This window comes from Ascaphus truei, chromosome 5, assembly GCF_040206685.1.
Source record: "Ascaphus truei isolate aAscTru1 chromosome 5, aAscTru1.hap1, whole genome shotgun sequence".
NCBI classification, from domain to species: Eukaryota; Metazoa; Chordata; class Amphibia; order Anura; family Ascaphidae; genus Ascaphus; species Ascaphus truei.
In genome coordinates, this window is record NC_134487.1 from 61,456,930 (window position 1) to 61,475,481 (window position 18,552).

The 18,552-nt window shown below is 38.1% G+C and overlaps 1 protein-coding gene across 1 annotated transcript in view; it reads left to right on the plus strand.

Annotated features, from left to right (window-relative positions):
- Positions 1-17,908, plus strand: part of LOC142495038 (V-type proton ATPase subunit S1-like) — an 80,600-nt gene extending 62,692 nt beyond the window's left edge. The window contains exons 8-10 of the mRNA XM_075599900.1: positions 629-682; positions 5,946-6,183; positions 16,094-17,908. Of these exons, the coding sequence (XP_075456015.1) occupies positions 629-682; positions 5,946-6,183; positions 16,094-16,303 (502 nt within the window). The 3' untranslated portion in view covers positions 16,304-17,908. The remainder of the gene's footprint in view (positions 1-628; positions 683-5,945; positions 6,184-16,093) is intronic.
- Positions 17,909-18,552: the final 644 nt, after the last annotated feature.

Here is an 18,552-nt window from a genome sequence, read left to right on the forward strand (position 1 = left end):
TCAATATGTATTGGTAACTAAAATAATATTCACTTACACTTCTACGGCCAAATTTGTTTGAGTTACAACCATACACACGTTATTTACATTATTTTGTCTTATATATAAGGCATTAACCCCAGGATAATTTAGATTTTTATTTAGTGGTTTGCTTCTGCACAATGATATGTGTGCAAAAGGAAATAAAAACACTTGTCATTGTGAAGATGTTTATGCATCTATAATTCAGTAGATGGTACACATAAATCCTAATGATATGAGGTGGCAGGGGGCAGGTTAAAGTTAAAACTGAATTTAATATATTTGACTGAAGATACATTTTGTGACATATGAAATATTGGGATTAGAGTGTTTTACTTTTGGCAGTTCTAGAATGTGTTATATAGATTTAATGGGCAAAACACATTTTAAGATTAATAATAGTCATATGTAATAATATATAACATTTTGGAGTCATATCTATATATTTTCAAAAGCGGCCATTTGGTGATAATGTCCACTGTAGTCATTGTGGATTGTTGTCCGAGAATGCCCTGAATGACTGCTACAAGTATATATAATTATCTCCATAGTAGATGATTCTCAGTTCATTCATTTAAATAACATGTACATAATCATTTGTTTTCAGATTGTCTTTAAAATATGCTTCTCCTGGGCATGGATTACGCAGCCTTGAACTAAGGTAGGATTCTGCTAATCCAATACTGTATTATTTATGAATAGAATTGATATAGTTGTTTCTTTTTATTCCAGTCAGTCAAAACGTATTCAAGTTTTATTCTGACAGCATTAGAAACTCAACGGCAATTATGAATGCTGTATATTCTTATTCAGTTACATTGGCAATGATCATTTATCTAATGAAATTTCTGCCACTGCTTATTTCCTTGATCTTGGGCTACAAACATATTGGGGGCTATTTATGAAAGTGACAACTAGGCAAAATCTTTGAAAACAGGGGCAATTTCCTAGATTACCATCAGCATTTCTAAAACATGTTGTGATGAGTTTTCTTCCTTTTTTGCCCCTGTTGCCCGGGTTAAGGCTAATTGAGCCTTTAAGTGATTTACTAAAGAAATAATTGTGTGGTTTTTTTAGACTCATTCCCTATTTTGCCCTGTTCCAGCAATGAAAAATTCTTAGGTGCTTTATACAGTCTCACACTTTTATTTTGGCCTTTTTTTGCCCGCCAGCACTGAGATGATCTTAGGCTTCACTTTTCTAATACATATAATTATATCCAAAGAGCTTAATTTGAGTGAGTTGCCAAATATTGTACCAGGTTTAATTAAATAGTAGTATTAAGTCAAAGTAATGGAATATATATATATATATATACAGTGGTTGACAAATCACCAAAAAATCTACTCGCCACACAAAAAAATCTACTCGCCACCTAGTACCAAACGTGTGCTGCTTGGGCCAATATTTACTCGCTCGGGGGTTAAATCCACTCGCCCGGGGCGAGCAAATGTATAGGTTTGTCGAACACTGTATATATATATATATATATATATATATATATATATATATATATATATATTAACTGTAAATATTCCTGTATGCTCATTTGCATGTCTCAAATAGGTCTGCAACCCTGCCTTTCACCATTATCACCCAGCACACAGCACTTCAACTGCAGCAAGGAATTCTGGGAAATGACATGCAAATGAGCACACAGTGCCACCTTTTGTCTCAAGCTCACATTACATGAAAAACCCTTAAGCCAATGCATGCTGCTTTAAACACAGCTTTGAAAAATAGGCTGGGATAAGATGCAAAGTATCAATATATGTGTATATATATATATATATATATATATATATATATATATATATATATATATGTGTATATATATATATACATACTCTATATATAATTATATTTGAAATATTATACTTTCCTTAATCACTATTACTATTCCATAACTATTTGTGGTATTAACACTTAATGAGTACGTTATATACATATACAAATGTTCACATGCAGTGTCTGTAATATATAAAATGTTGGTGATGGTACATTTTTTAAAGAAAAGAACACACAAACACACATATCAATATATATTCTGTTTGATTTACTAACATTCACAAAGCAATCTACTTACTAATATGCCTTGTGCGCTCACTACATTCATTCATTACATGTCACAAAATACAATTAAGTCTGCATTTGCTAGTCTATTTGTAAATTTGATACACGCACAATGCATTTTTCACATTCACTACAAACATGCCTTGGCTAAACATGTAAACGCTAAATTTATCTCTAACTAAATAGCCCCGATTATGTACTAAAATATGGAAGTGTATATCCCAACAGTGCATAAGTAAATCACAGTTATGGAAACGTGATGCAAATACATTTATTTGCTTCTCTACCCAGCCGCCTAAGTTCTTTAAAAACGAAAGCTGTCTCACATTTTAATGTGGCCTGTAACTGTTATATATGCCTATAATCTTATTTTATCTGTCACTGTTCATAAAATGTCTTTAAATATTATGTTTAACCCTGTTCATGTAATGTAACCATGTATTTGTCATCAAAACTCTGTGCCCAGGACATACTTGAAAACAAGAGGTAACTCTCAATGTATTACTTCCTGATAAAACATTATATAAATAAAATAAATAAATCGTGTGACTGGGACATTTAAACTTGCAGAAAATACTGACATCCTATCCTGGGGCCTGTACCTCGGAAAGCAGGGGGCCCCCCATACCTGAAAGTCATGCGGTTCAGCAACCCCCTGCTTCAATTCTATGTAGTAAAAATAAATGATACTCAATGTGATGCAAATCGCAAATCCTATCTTGCTACTGAGTATTTCAGTCGCGATTTGCATTACGGAGCTACTTGAATAGCAGTTATGGGCCAAAAATTTGCATTTCAGCCTTTTTTTACCTACCACTCAGCTTGTCAGAACAAGGGTGATAACGCTTGTAAAAAAAAAAGCCGTTTACAGGGGATTTTGACGTGCGATAACGGTTTACACATGCAAAATCACTTGTAAAGTGCACTTTACATGCATTAAGTCACTTATCGAAGCTACTAGAATAGACCCCTCAGAATCAAGTCTGAAGAATACAGTAATGATTCCATTCAAAAATAATTAGCATATAAACACATAGGGGCCTATTCTGTAAGCCGTCATAAAAAAATCGCCGGGCCATTTTCGGCACCTGTTTTTTGAGCGTTGGTATCATGGTATTCAGAACGCCTCGATTTCCTGGGATAGCACAAATCCCAAAACGGGTGAGTACCCAGCGATGTGATGATCGCCTCTCTCATAAGGGATTACCCAGGGATTTATGTCAGCCGCATAGAGAGCTGCACAGAGAGAGCCGCCTCTCCCTGCGCATATCTCGCTAGCGATCAAAAGATTTTAATATTAATTTTAATACTAGTGTAGATGAGCAGGGGGTCTCCGGAGCAGAACCGGATTGATGTGAGGTCCGGGGACCCCCTGCATCCCGAGATACAGGCTCCGTTATGGGGTGCCGGTATCTCCTATGCATTTAAATGTCTCGGGTCACGTGACAGTGGGAATAACATGCATAAGAAATACCGGCACCCATAACGGGGCCTGTATCTCGGGAAGCAGGTGGTCCCTGTACCTCAAAACAATGCGGTTTTGCTCCGGAGACCCCCTGCTCATCTACACTAGTCAAACAATTTATATTAAAACCGTTTCATTACCTTAGCGGCTAGCCACTAAGGCAATAAAGGAGTTAAACCTCAAAAGCCTGTTTCTTGGGGCAGAGGGGGTGGATGAAGGGGGTAGTAGTCCAGGGTGGGTGGATAGGCCTGCCTGGAAGGTTGCGGGAGGAGTTAACCCCTTCACTACCAAAGCAGTGGGAAACGCTATGGTAATGAACGGTTTAACCAGTCCAGCTACCCCCCGGAAGGCCTAAACATCCATCCTTGGGGCTACTACCCCCTTCACCCAATCCCTCTACCCCCATTAAACAAAAATAAACACAACAACCCTACTACCCACCTCCTCTACTCCAGCAACCCCCCTCCCCCCCCAGACACATACAGTACACTAATGGGCAAAATTACTATTATCAAGATATGGATAATAGTGCATTTGCCATTATAAAATCAAACATTAGCCAGCCAGCATTAATACAGTAAATAAAACCTTCAACTTACCCCTGCCATCATGAAGGGCATCCTCGTCAGCATAATGCATGTCCATGTCCTCCGATGCCAGCAAGAATACAAGAGAAAATACAATCTAATGGCCCCTAACCCCTTAATCACCAAAGCAGTTAATAACTGCTATAGTAATTAATGGGTTAACCCCCATCCCCCGATACCCACCCAGGAGGCCTAACCACCCACCCCGGCCCCACTAAACTCACCCTGTACCCATTGATTGGCACAGTGGTAAATCATACCCATATAATATAGGCATGAAAGCCACTATATCACTCAATGGTCAACCTAATAAAAATCATTACCTGCATTATGCGGACGAGGACACCCTTCATGATGGCAGAGGTACGTTGAATGTTTTATTTACTTTATTAATGCTGGATGGCTAATGTTTGATTTTATAATGGGCAAATGCACTATTATCCATACTGTACTATATGTGTTGGGGGGAGGGGGGTTGTTGGGGTTAGAGGAGGTTGGTAGTAGGGTTGATGTGTTTTAAAATATTTATTGTGGGTAGCGCGTATGGATGAAGCTGGCATTTGGCCCTTGGTGTGTGTTTATACCTACCGGGTGGGTAGCAGGAGGGGTTAACCCCTTCATTATCTTGTAGATAATGTGGAAAAGAAGGAGCACACACAAGACTAATGGAGAGTTAAATAAACTTCAATCTGTATTAAGTCATCAGAGCTAACACCTCAGGTATTGGGTCTGAGGAAAGCACCTTGAGTCTTGAAACGTTACCTGTGTATTAGCTCTGATGACTTAATACATATTGAAGTTTATTTAACTCTCCATTAGTCTTGTGTGTGCTCCTTCTTTTCCACATTATCTACCAGTCTTTGGATCCAGCTTTGGGACGCCAGGATCAACAGGAGGTAAGCACCACAAGCATAATGTTTTTCTATTTTTCAACTGTGGTGTGCCACTTATACCGACATTTGTTCTGTACCCTTCATTATCTTAGCACTATTGACTGCTAAGGTAATGAAGGGGTTAACTCCACCCGAAACCCCCCTGCAAGGCCTAAACACCCACCAAGGGCCAAATACCACCTTCACCCAGCCCTGCTACACACAGTAAACATGGCAATGGTAGTTAACTCCTTCATTGCCTTAGTGGTTAGCCGCTAAGGTAATGAAGTTGCCTGTAAATGCATTTTTATTGCATGGGATTCATGCCGGGGGTCTCCGGTGCTGATATTATTGGGTATCAGCTCTGGAGACTCCTGGATTGAATCTGATGCAGGAAAAATTTCCTCTCTCGCCGCCTCTCAGCAGCTTTTCACCAGCCTCACGCCATCTTTTCTTGGCATGAGGATTTGGGGAGAAACTCGCCATTCTAGAGCCGCGATTAGCCTCGATAAGCTAATCGCGGCAACTAGAATTGCACGAGTTTCAGAACCTACCTACCCGGCGATCTTTTTTTGACAGCAGAAAATGTGGGCGATTTATGCTTTTATCGCCCACTTATCGAGGCTTACTGAATAGTAGTAGGCCTTTTGACAGCTACTGTAAGTGGTTTATCGAGGCTTATAGAATAGGCCCCATAGAATTGTCCATTTTCCTTTGTGGAACTTGCAATGTCATATAGTGCAATATATTTCTATGCATATGTGGGGTTAGGATTATCATTTCTGATTCTGGGAATGGGCAAGCATTCTTTGTTAGGATTTATAAACAGGATATATGCTTGCTTCCCTTTCTTGTGGGAACATAGATCTTTTAATTGTGTTTATACTAAATGACATCTTACAAAATATTTGTGTTGTCATTTTTCAGATTTGTGATGAGCAACAAGTTCTACACTGGCTCTGCTAGAAACTGGTTTAAATTAGAAACGGTCCAGATAATCCAAGACGATACTAAAATTGCTATATTTAATACTACCTATGCCTCAACTCCTTCCGAGTATTCGTACCATTGTCAGCAAGTCGGAACAAGTTCACTCTATGCAGAAAGGTTAATTCCAGTTAATTCTGAAGCAAACAACTGGGATATATACATTTCTGAATTTCAAGTGAGTATAGTTTGCTTTTTCTCATTTTACTGCTATACTAATTAAAAGCATAAGTGATGTAGAAAAGAGCATGAAAACAGTTTGTATTCCAGTGTCAGAGAAACTGTGTTCTTAAGAGATTACATATAATGATTTTACATAAAGGAAAAAGTAATGTAGAAATTGTAAACACACGCTGCATGGAGTAAACTTTATACAGTGGGTAATAGAGAGGTGCACATTTTTTAGAGGATATAGCAAATCAGGCAAAACTCACCGGTATTTTTCCAATTAAAAATATATAAAAATGGCAGATGTTGCTAAATATTCGCACTGCATTAATATGTCAATCTGCATTGCGCAGAATTTCTATTCACTTCTCCAATTTCTCTTAGATTTCACTCAATTTCTCTTCCTGAAGTGACTATAAATAGGGCGCACACCCTTTTATTTAATCAGTTGGAATTGCACTGTTAATACAGATGTAAAATATGTCGTGTTGTATTGGCAAAAGCGGAGGGTTGGGAAGGTGGCATGCATCATTTTTACACATTAATTACCCATGAAACAAATCACTTTTCTCTTTCTAAGTCTCTATCTCCCCAACCATAACCTCATCTCATTTGTTGTCTCCAAGTGATCTATAATAAAAAATATATTATCAGCCGGTCTACGTTTGTTGGGAAACTCAGGGGAACTTTTTTTTTAATCCAACACCTTTCTTTAGAGATTAGCAAGGACCATATAGTGATTATAACTTTATTAGAACTGGGGCTGGGATATATGTATAGATGTAGCTAGCTGTTCTCTACCACTTGCCTTGCATGTTTTGCACGGCAACCTCTAGCACGCCGCGAGATTCCAGCGGCCAGACTAATGGCCTATCGGATTAACCCAGCGGGGGTCCCTGCTGTGTGACTCTTACCTGGCTTCACCTGTCTATAATAGATGCACAGTCAGAGATAGACTGAATCAGTCACTCTACCTGCGTGCCTCTAATAGGCGATCGCGGGGCTTTTATTTAATTTTAATAATTCAGTATTGTATCAGGGGTCTCCGGAGCTGAACAGCATTAATTTCAGGTCTGGGGACCCCCTTGCTTCCCGAGTTACAGGCCCCGTTATGGGGTGCCAGTATCCCGGTGGCCATGTTTAAATTCTCCCACGTCATGGCCCACGTGATCGGGAGATTTAAACAAAGCCGAGGGATACCGGCACCCCATAGCAGGGCCTGTAACTCAGGAAGCAGGGGGTCCCCGGACCTGAAATCGATGCGGTTCAGCTCCGGAGACCACCTGCTACAATACTGTATTATTCAAATAAAAGCCCTGTGATCGCCTGTGAGAGGCGCGCAGGTAGAGTGACTGATTCTATCTCTTACTGCGCGTCTCCTACAGATAGGAGCAGCCAGGTAGGATTCACACACCGCGAGTTCCATTCAAACGCAGGGACCCCCACTATGTTTATCCGATGGGCCATCTACCATCTCGCAGAGTTTTCTGCGAAATGGCCACGCTTTTTTCCCGTGATACGGTAGAGAACAGGCAGCTACATCTGTATGTATGTATGTCTTTTTTTTATATAGTGCCATTAATGTACTGCTGCGGCTAAGCTTAATCTAAAGCTTAACCGCATTATCCTCCGGCTTTTAAATACTCGCGCCGAAATTGGCCGTTTCTTCAATCAGCGCTAATGGCGCTGAACACTAGAAGCGCCTGCGGCGCCGAAAAAAAAAAGCCCGCGTCTGAACGGGGTTTTAAATTCCCCGCGGAGGCAGCCGCTGTAGTTTAAAGCTGGCCGCCACTGTACATAGCGCTTCACAGATGTAATACACGTGACAATCATATAAATAACAAATACTAATAGGAAGAAGCGCTTCAGACAGCTTACAATCTAATTAACTGGATAATAATTGGGATTGGGTAATTGAGGATACTGTTGATCTCTTTCCCCCACATTTCCCTATTTAAATCTGAAGTATTTATGGCTGTTTAGATATGGTAGTTTACTGTATATTTCATGTTTCCGGAACCCTTTTCCCTTAAAAAAACACCACTGATTATTATTACTACGTATGCATATATCTCACGTTGCAATGTTACTTGTTGAGCTAAATAGAAAGTTGGATAGATCAGGCATACATGATTGCTGGTTCAAAAAAGGAATGAATCCCAATAACATGCATTTGTCCTGAATTAGTTTCCCCATTGAAATATGGCTTGTTTGAAATCTTATTTAGTACAGTGTGAAGCCCTTAATTTGTCTGCCAGCCAAATGTGCTATAGACTAGGCATACTGGTACACTAATTGAAAGAGTAATATTATGAGGGGTTTATACATTTATCTTATCTTAGAAGTGCATGAAAGAAACATGTAGAGAAGAATTAACATTTACAGATGGCAAACATGCTATAGCCTTTTGTGTGTCTCTGTACATTTTATATTGTGTATGTGTATGGTAGAATTATCCTCCCTATATACTGAATGTACTCGTGAGACTGAGCAAACAGTCAATATGAAGGATTGTTTTGTTCTGTGTGTGCGTTTTCAGAGGGATCACCTTCAAGTATTAAGGAAGCAAATGCTGTGTGGAACACATCTCAAACCGTAGCAAAAGTACATGCGTATTCTGCAGTCCATACCCGGCCTAGAGAGCACGGATTATCAATATACTTCCTTTACTATCCATAGTTTGCAGTATTGTATCATTAGTGAGTAGGATACAAATTGTTATGTTTCTGAAAAAAAAGGGATAACAATGATGTATTATCTCAGTTAGGCTTTTATTGTAAAATGAAAAGATTGATTTTATACTGTATAAGACCCACACAAATGTAATCCTGCAGGAATCTTTCCCCAGCATGAAAATATACACAGTCAATCTTTTTCAAAACATCATTCTGTCCATTTCAATATTTCAAAGCTTAGTACAACTTGTTATATATGGTTTATGATAAAAATGTTATTTATAGTAGAACTATTATTTATTAGCCCTTTATCTTATATGTCGCACTGTAGCATATAATATAATAGTCCAAAAAGCAATTTTTTAAAACATTGTTATTTTTTGTGAACGACTTTAATTCAACATGATGAAATGTAAAAACAAGTCTTTAATAGAGCAAACCAGTCAAACCATTAAAGCCATCAGTGTTTTTGTATGAATTTGTATCAATCCTGCCTTTAGTTCCCGGACTACAGAAAAGATTGTCAAATTAAATTGGAAGATTATAGAATTGTTCTACATTTTCCCCACACACACTTTATTATTCTTATAAATGTTTATATGTAATGCCTGCATATATCTATGTTCTCACATATTATAGTACTAATGGAATTTAATAACATTTAATATAATATAATTTGCAAATAACAGAGGGTAATATAAATGATGTGTAAATAATGCCATCATAAACAAAATGATACACTATAGCTGCTTCTGCATATATAGGCGCCTTGCATCCATGTATGTCAAAAACCATGTTACAGCAATAATATATAACACAAAGGGGCTTTGTATTAATAATATATATTTTTTAACTAAATAGAAGAGTGAAGTGAGTAAATAACATATTTCTCAGCTTAAATCATTAGCGGCTTTTGCTGGTTTGTCATTTTCCATTTTCTTACATGTCTGGATCTTTTTCTTATACTTTGTATGGTGTGCAAAAGGTTCATACAGTACATGTAAATGCATTAGGAATTGTTTGCATCTGCTTGCAATTAATTGTCTTTTACGCTAAGAAAAAAGGTGAAGGCCAATTTTTTTTTAAAACTTTCTTTTTATTTCAATATTTTATACATGGGATACAGAAAGAAAAGAGGGGGGGGGAGGAGGTTAGCGAGTAAACATTACACTTGCACCACTTGTGCTTATATTAAACAGAGGATACATAAAACATTTGCATTCTCGTAATTATTTGTTTACAGACATCAAGTCCGGAACAGGAAATATATTATCTGGACCATCATGGTTGACCCACTTGCATATATTATATTCTCGTTTGAGGTGTCTGGGTTTGTCTACTTATCACTTCGGCACCGATAACCTGAGTATTAACAATATCCATCTGTATATCTTGTAAAAGAGTGTGTAATATGGAGGATGGGATGGAAGGGGGGCAGAGGGAAGGGAGCTTGCCACCAGACTTTAAGGCATACAGTATTATTGTTGTCTCTCGAGCTCAAGATAATCTATCCTCCTACAGAGTTATCCGTGCTCAGAACTCAAATCTCTTCCTCCAGTGTCTACAGTATATCTGCTAATCCATGGTTCCTAAATCTTGTGGAAAGCTTTGATTTTCTGACTCTACAGGGCAGTTAGTTTATCCATTGTCATAACTTTATTGACTCGTCTGATCACCATGTTCTTTGAGGGGGGGTTGGGATGTTTCCATCTTACTGATATCAGACACCGAGCTGCTGTGAGGCTATGTGAGATTAATTTGCGGGTTGAGCGGTTATTTCCAACCGGGTTGGCTAGTATAAGAATCACTGGATCCATCGGGAGGGGGATCCCCACTATTTCCTCTATTAGTTTCCCCACCATTTCCCAGTAGTTGATTGTCAATTTTGATGCATGCTTCCAGTTTTTGTATACAGTACATATAATTTAAATATGTGTATTGTACCACCAACATCCCAACTCTGCCTGTGACTCCACCCCCTAGCAGCATTTATTCTCAGTTAAAATAAAAGTTGGTTCACATACTATACAACAAATCAAACTAGTTTTTATACATAGGCACATTTTGCAACGCTCCTATGTGTGGGCCTGTTTACATATCATTGTATTTAGGAGTATTTTTGTGTGTGTGTCAGCATGTTTATGTGTGTATGGTGTGTGTATCAGTGTGTTAATGGGTGTGTGTATTGTATGTGTATCAGTGTGTGTGTTAGTGTGAATGGTGTGTGTGTGTGTTTATTGTATATGTGTATGTGTGTGTGTGTGTGTGTGTGTATGATGTGTGTATCAGTGTATTAATGTGTGCATGTGTGTTTGTGTGTATGGTGTATGTATCAGTGTATATTAGTGTGTATCAGTGAGTTAATGTGCATGTGTATTGTGGGCATCAGTATGTTTATGTGTGTGTGTGTGTGTGTGCGCGCGTGCACACATCTAGTGCATGTATTTGCGTGTTAATATGTTTATATTGTGTGTGTTTAATTGTGTTAGTGTATGTATGGTACGTGTATTAGTGTGTTAATGTGTGTATCAGTTTTCTAATGCGTGTGTCAGCGTGTTACTGAATTTGTGCAGTGGGGTTACAGAGCATCAGGCATTGCCAACAGCTACAAATGTAAGAGGACACCATTAAACGTTATACTTGCAATATATTTGCACGTTTTCCTGAAACATCACATATTTATACAAAATGTAAACATAAAGCATACCAAAGAAAACGACATTTTGTTGCAGTTTAATCTTAATCTTCACTACAGAAAGATTGATATCAGTAAGTGTTACTTAAAGTTTGAAAAGTACTGTGAACACTTCTGCAAGGCAGAATTAATTACATAGCAGGGGAAACAGTTCATTCCTTTTCCCTTATGTAGGTTTCGACCTGCATACAGTAATTGCCAAGACCAAAAGCGGAACATTTTGCACAATTTACATTTGTCTGCAAATATTTAGCATATGTCTAATTATTATCATTTTAAAGGCTAAATCTTCCAATTACTGCAAGAGGAGTTTAGCTCTTCTAGCTTTACCGTTTATACCCTCTCTTTTCATAATCTCTGTGATGAAAGACCAACATCAGTTTCTCCAACATATTACCTTTGTATTTTCTACTTGGTTTAAATATAGCACAGAACAAAAGGCCACGCCCAAACACTTACATTTTACTAATGCCATTACTCAACTTCAACCATGCCAAGCATAGAAATAATGACAACACAAATACCAATACCAATGCAGTGTACATCTACGTTGCCCCAAAGGCGGATAGCCTGATGGGGCTCCCCAAGAGCTGCTCCCTTCTGCATAAGACCAGCATGCTAAGCGTTAACATTTGCTTGTACTTTGAGAGCGTCAACCCCACCCACTATAATGTTAATGAGCCAAGAGGACACAAAGAACTTTGTTTTCACAGCTGCATTGAATCTCAACCACCCCAGTGTACATCTGTGTTGCCCCAAAGGTGGACAACCTTTGGCGCAGCCAAAGGGTGTGAGCCGTTTGCTGCCGTTCGCTGATGTTTGGTGATGTTAAAGCTTCTCTATTTCAATCTGAAACTCACAAACCCTTTATCCCCTGTACCCAATTTTCCAACTCTATCTGTCCATGAAATGTCTGTGAATTGACTGCATAAACCTGTTCTTTTAATGTAACCATATATTTGTATAAGGCTGCGGCCTCGCTGCCTGCACTGTACGCGCACCTGCGAGGCAGGCGGCGCGTGCAGCCGAATTCCTCGGCCTGCAGAGAGCTGCAGGGGGAAAGACAGGGGGGGCATGATGGGTGAGTGATGGGGGCGCGGCCGTGACATCACCCGGCAGGTTCACCCTAATTGGCTGAATTGCTAGGGGGCGTGGCCTAGCGCTCCGTCGCGACTCCCGATCTCAATTTTCTGTCGGCGAGCACGGTGGCCCCCCCTTGCAGCGGTCCCGGCCCCATTGTGGGGCGGCTCTTGTCTCTGCAGCGTCCGCCACAGCGGGCGCTGAAGTAGCCAGCGGGAACCTGGCCTAACTCTGTGCCCAGGACATACTTGAAAACGAGAGGTAACTCTCAATGTATTACTTCTTGGTAAAACATTTTATAATAAATAAATAAATACACTAATAGTGAGGACTCTGTGTCATTCATTAGATATTTCACATTAGGGAACTATGATACAAGGATGCTAGAACCACGATCATCAAGAGCCACATATAATTAATATAATATATCATGAATGCTATTTTTCTATTTTAGAGCTGTGACTCATTGCAAACATTATGATTTGCAGGCCTATTCAGAACTGTTTATACCCTCCCTAGTTGTCTTGCACAAATGCATTAATACATATTGAGCCCTGACATACACGACTTCATGTATTGGTTTTCTTACAGTTTGAGCATAATTTGCAAAGCAGCTGTTCAATTATTGGGTTTTATTCATTTAAACTATGGTAATCCCTTGATCGACACTATCACAGTTTAAGGAATAACTCTCAATGCGTAATAATTTATTTTGTTGATTTGTCACAGAAATCTTATCACCTTTTCATTCCAATAGTGATGACAAACCAGGATTTAGTGTACCATTTCATTATTGTTAGCCGATAGTGCTAACAGCAGTCTACACATGCACTGGATTAATCTCAGGTGTCATTATCAATAATTGACTTGATATTATTAAACACTGCCAGGAAAGTGATCTGTGTCTTACACCTGGCTACCAAACGTTTCATTTATAGGTATACATATTGTTATATACTATAGTGTACACTGTACCTCAACCTAATTTATGTCGTTTCACCCAAATAGCAAAGTCACCAATACGTTATTATAACTGATGTATAGACCATGTATATTATTATACACAGCCAATGAAAATAAATGTATATTATCATTATGATTATACTCAACAAGTCAACTATTGTACAGTGAAAGTAAACTTTTCCCTATATTATTTAACACAGTTGACAAATGGCAGGTGTTTTACTTTAGCACAGGACTAATCCCATATATTTTACACAGGCAACTAGTTGATCCTTTCTATTGTTACACACATGCAGTGAGCTGATTTCATATATTATTATACACAGCCAGCATATGCTTCCATTTGGACAGAGGTCTGCGCTTGTTTATCGAGATCGCATTCACATTATTTCCGAAAAGCTTTTTGATCCTCGCCTTTTTGATCCAAACGTACAGTAACTATAATGTTTCCACATGATGTTTGTTTTTAGGAAACTCACTTTGCCCCTGCAATTGGAAATGTATTACAAAATACTGATGAGAGCAATTTAAATCCCAGTTTACCGATGTTTGGAATAATGTATTTCTACCATTTTCTGGCCAAACATTTGAAATGTACCTGGTTAGGCTAAATGCACACACGTATTTCATAATTACACACACAAATATCCACATGTACTAAAGCAGATTGCAAATACTAAGGGTATTAATTGTAGCAGTAGAGTGCAGTATAATTTAAAAATTACAATATAGTTCGTACTATTTGGTAAAATATTGCCCAAGAATATTACACTAACAATGACAACCTCTGATATACTTTTGACCTCTAGGTTCTATTAAAAGCAAGTTTCACAAAAGAGTTACACAACTCAGTTATGATATTCTATGACAAATTAATATGTATTCCTATGAAAGATTGACCCTTTACAGCCCACTTTTCTTGGCAACATTGTCAAAGACCTACAATTTTACGGGCCAGGTCTATAATTACTAAATTATAATCAGGAATACAGCATGCTCAATGTATTTATTTCTTCCTGCACACAGTATTTTTTATTTTAACTTTGAAGATATTGTAGAAGCATGGCAGAAATGCTGCTAAATTTACCATTTGGCCAGAAATGTTTCCAGCTGATTTGCCACCGTTTACTAAATCTGGCCCTTCAGAATACATTCATCAAAACAAATTTATCCCAAAAGTAGAGATGTGCAAAACTTTGGCATAAGGTCTCAAACCATGTGAAATGTGTCCTTTTTAGTCACAAAAACAATCAGTAGCGCAGCCAGGGGAGGGAAGGGGGTGCCATGCTCTTCCCCACAGCAATGAAACTGATTGCTGCGGGAGAGAGTGGGTCCTCTGTAAGAGAGCAGAGCTTCACCATCCGCATTGCGGTGTCAAGTGATGCTGCATCGTCATGACATGGTGACAGGACAACCTGTTGCCACGTGACGCAGATTGCTCGTTGCCATGGCAATGTGTTGCCATGACACCGCAACTGTACCCCCCAATCAGATTTTCTGGCTCAGTCAGTTCACAAGTGATTCGCCGGGCATTAAGTCAATGTGCATGCCCGTTCACTCCCATCCACTCCTGTCCACTCCTGTCCACTCCTGTCCACTTCCGTTCACTCCCATCCACTCCCATCCACTCCCATCCACCACCACCAAAAAAAGCCCATTTTCAGGTTTGGAGTTAGCATACTGGTGAAGGGCTTACGAGCTCTGACGGAGCTGTTTTGTTGGCGAGATTGCTAATCGATGGTGGAAACGTGTGATTCCTGCCAAAGGATTTGGCTCTTTGAAGTTGTGCACAATGTTCTGCAAGACATAGGATTTGGAAAAAAATAACATTAAACATTTTGTAACTGCATTCCCCCAAGAGAGGAAGTGAAAAAAAATAAAAATCAGCTTAATGATATAATGGGATAATGGGGCATGTTGGTCAAAAAATGGCCTGATCGACTGCTTCGAATGGAATAGTATAAGCCATTAAGTGTTATACAGGCATACCCCGGTTTAAGGACACTCACTTTAAGTACACTCGCAAGTAAGGACATATCGCCCAATAGACAAATGACAGCTCGCACATACGCCTGTCAGCATGTCCTGAACAGCAATACCGGCTCCCTACCTGTACCGAAGCTGTGCGCAAGCGGGGAGACTATAGAGCCTGTTACACATGCGTTATTTACATCAGTTATGCATGTATATGACGATTGCAGTACAGTACATTCATCGATAAGTGGGAAAAAGGTAGTGCTTCGCTTTAAGTACATTTTCACTTTACATACACGCTACGGTCCCATTGCGTACGTTAATGCGGGGTATGCCTGTAGTAAACAGTCCTGGAAAAAAAACAACACAGTACAAAGCATTGCATACAGCAGCTGCTCTATTTCTTTTTATGCTCTTCTAAGTTCTGGCATTGAAGGGGTTTCAACGTATTACAGTGTAGCACATGTAGTTAAATATTGTTTTATTAGCATTTCAATAATAGTAACTGAAATCCATGTGTTTTTCTATTACAGATTCAAGGATTCCACATCAAGAAGAATCTTTTTTCTTATGCAAGTGACTGCACATCTTTTTTTACTCCTGCAATATGGATGGCCCTTGTATCGTCAATTATTTTATTATGGATCCTGTCATATGGAATTTTCATGATTATGCAACTAACAACAAATGATAAATTTGATGATCCAAAAGGCCAGACATTGTCTGTTCCTCAAACAGAGTAGACATGTGCTGTCTAAATTCGGGGTGGCCCTGAAATGCGAAAAAAAAAGCTATACTCATTATTCAGTGTCATACAAAAATGTTATTAGGATCAGCAGGAGAAAAACATTTCGGGTCCCATCTGGACCTTTCATCAGATTAAAATTACACAGTGAAAGCATAAGATTTATACATACACTAACTAATGAACTATCAATCCTCCCATCTATGATTGGTACCAAAACAGACTGAAATGACATCATAACGGGATGACGTGTGGCGTAAAGGTTCCGAAAAGGTCCCTGAAATGTTTTAACATTATAAATGTAAAGCCTTCCTCCGATAGCCTTAGTACTTGTTAATGACAAATGGCTTCTAAAACAATTCATGATAAAAGAGACAAGTACTGTAGCTATACTGGCCCCTTATTTCATGGAAATGATAAACACAGTATTGCCAACCTATCTACATGTTATGGTGAGTTTGGTGTCCAATCCTTAGTTTCCAAGCTTCTACTTGCAATAGAAATCAACGACTATTGTGAACCAGACTTACAGTACTTGAAAACTTACTTGAAAACGAGAGGTAACTCTCAATGTATTACTTCCAGGTAAAACATTTTATAAATAAATAACTGGGATCACTAGAGATAAATCACAAGAAGGATCTTGATCGCTTGATGACATCAGGATATTTACCATATTAAATACATCTTTTTAGAAAGGAACGGTATACAGGGATATACCAAATAAGTAAACATGGGAAGGATGTTGATCCAGGGAGTAATCTGATTGCCAATATTTGGAGTTGGGAAGGAATTTATTTTTCCCCTTATGAGATATCATTAGATGATATTTCAACAGGGTTTTTTGTGTGCCTTCCTCTGGATCAATATACTGTAAGTAGGGATATAGGATAAAGTATCTGTCATCTAAATTTAGCATAGGTTGAACTTGATGGACGTATGTATTTTTTTTTCAACCTCATCTACAGTACTATGTAAAGCGTCCATGTGAGTGTTGATTATTCTTTGTTTCACTGCCTACACATGGATCCAAGTTCCCGTGGCAAGTATTCACTATACACAAAAGTGCTCTTCTCTAATACTCATTATGGAGTTATGTTGGCAATATTGAAAATAGAGGGAAATAATAATTTAAAAAAATAGGAAGCTTAATATGTTGTATTTGAGTAACAAATATTTAACACTGTACAATATTTTAAACCTCCCACGGTTATATATTGTAAACACCTAAAAGATTACATTGTATCCTGCTTACTGTCTTAAACGTAATCATTTATTTGACTAATGGTCTGGATTACACAATTGATTATATAGTATGTGTAATTAAACATAATAAAAGTATACATAAAAGAACTTAATTGTTTTTTATTGTATTAGTTTCATTGTAGACCGTTAACAACCTCCATTTCAATATTCTTGTTAATAAATGCCTATTTTAATCCAGTGGTGATTTTATCACATGGAACTTGAGCATATGATGCATATACTGTATGTAACTAATGTAAGTATCATGGCAACTAGCGGGTCTCGACATTGTGAACATTCATGTGTTTACATACTGTATATGAACATTTGTGGCATGTGTAATAAATACTGTATGTTAAGACATATGAAAAGTTATTTTTTTCAATATAATGTTAATATATGCAGAATGTAGATAAGATATGCATACAGTACATGGAACATATTTATCTCTAATTTGCAGAATATTGATATAAAAACTATATTAGGTCTTTCACATATTTATAGTGAAGTCATTTTATTTTATTGCTTCAACACTTAGACCAGCAGTATTCATATTAATAGTGCCTGCAGTATCTTGTACCTTGCATAACCTTGCATCTACTGTAACAGTGCATATTAAAATGTTCAATCACATCATAAGACACACGAACAATGTTCATAATGGGGAATATAATTATCTGAATTGTCTCTATTTCACTGTAAAACTGATGGTAACTAAGGTACTATAAAGTGTTACTTAACATTTCCTGAGTATCCAGGCCTTGTGCGAGATTACATACTTGTGATTCAATACCTTTCATTTTAAGATGGAGTTTTTTAGGATGGAGAAAATGTTCAAACCAAAGTTTCTTCATTTGACACACTACTCCAAGAGATGAAAAACAATCAATACTTTAACAACCACCACCACTCTTGCATGAACTGCAAACAACAGATTTCACCTAGGAAGGAAATTAAATTGAACCATGGCACCAGCATCTGTCTAGGCAGACACAAAACACA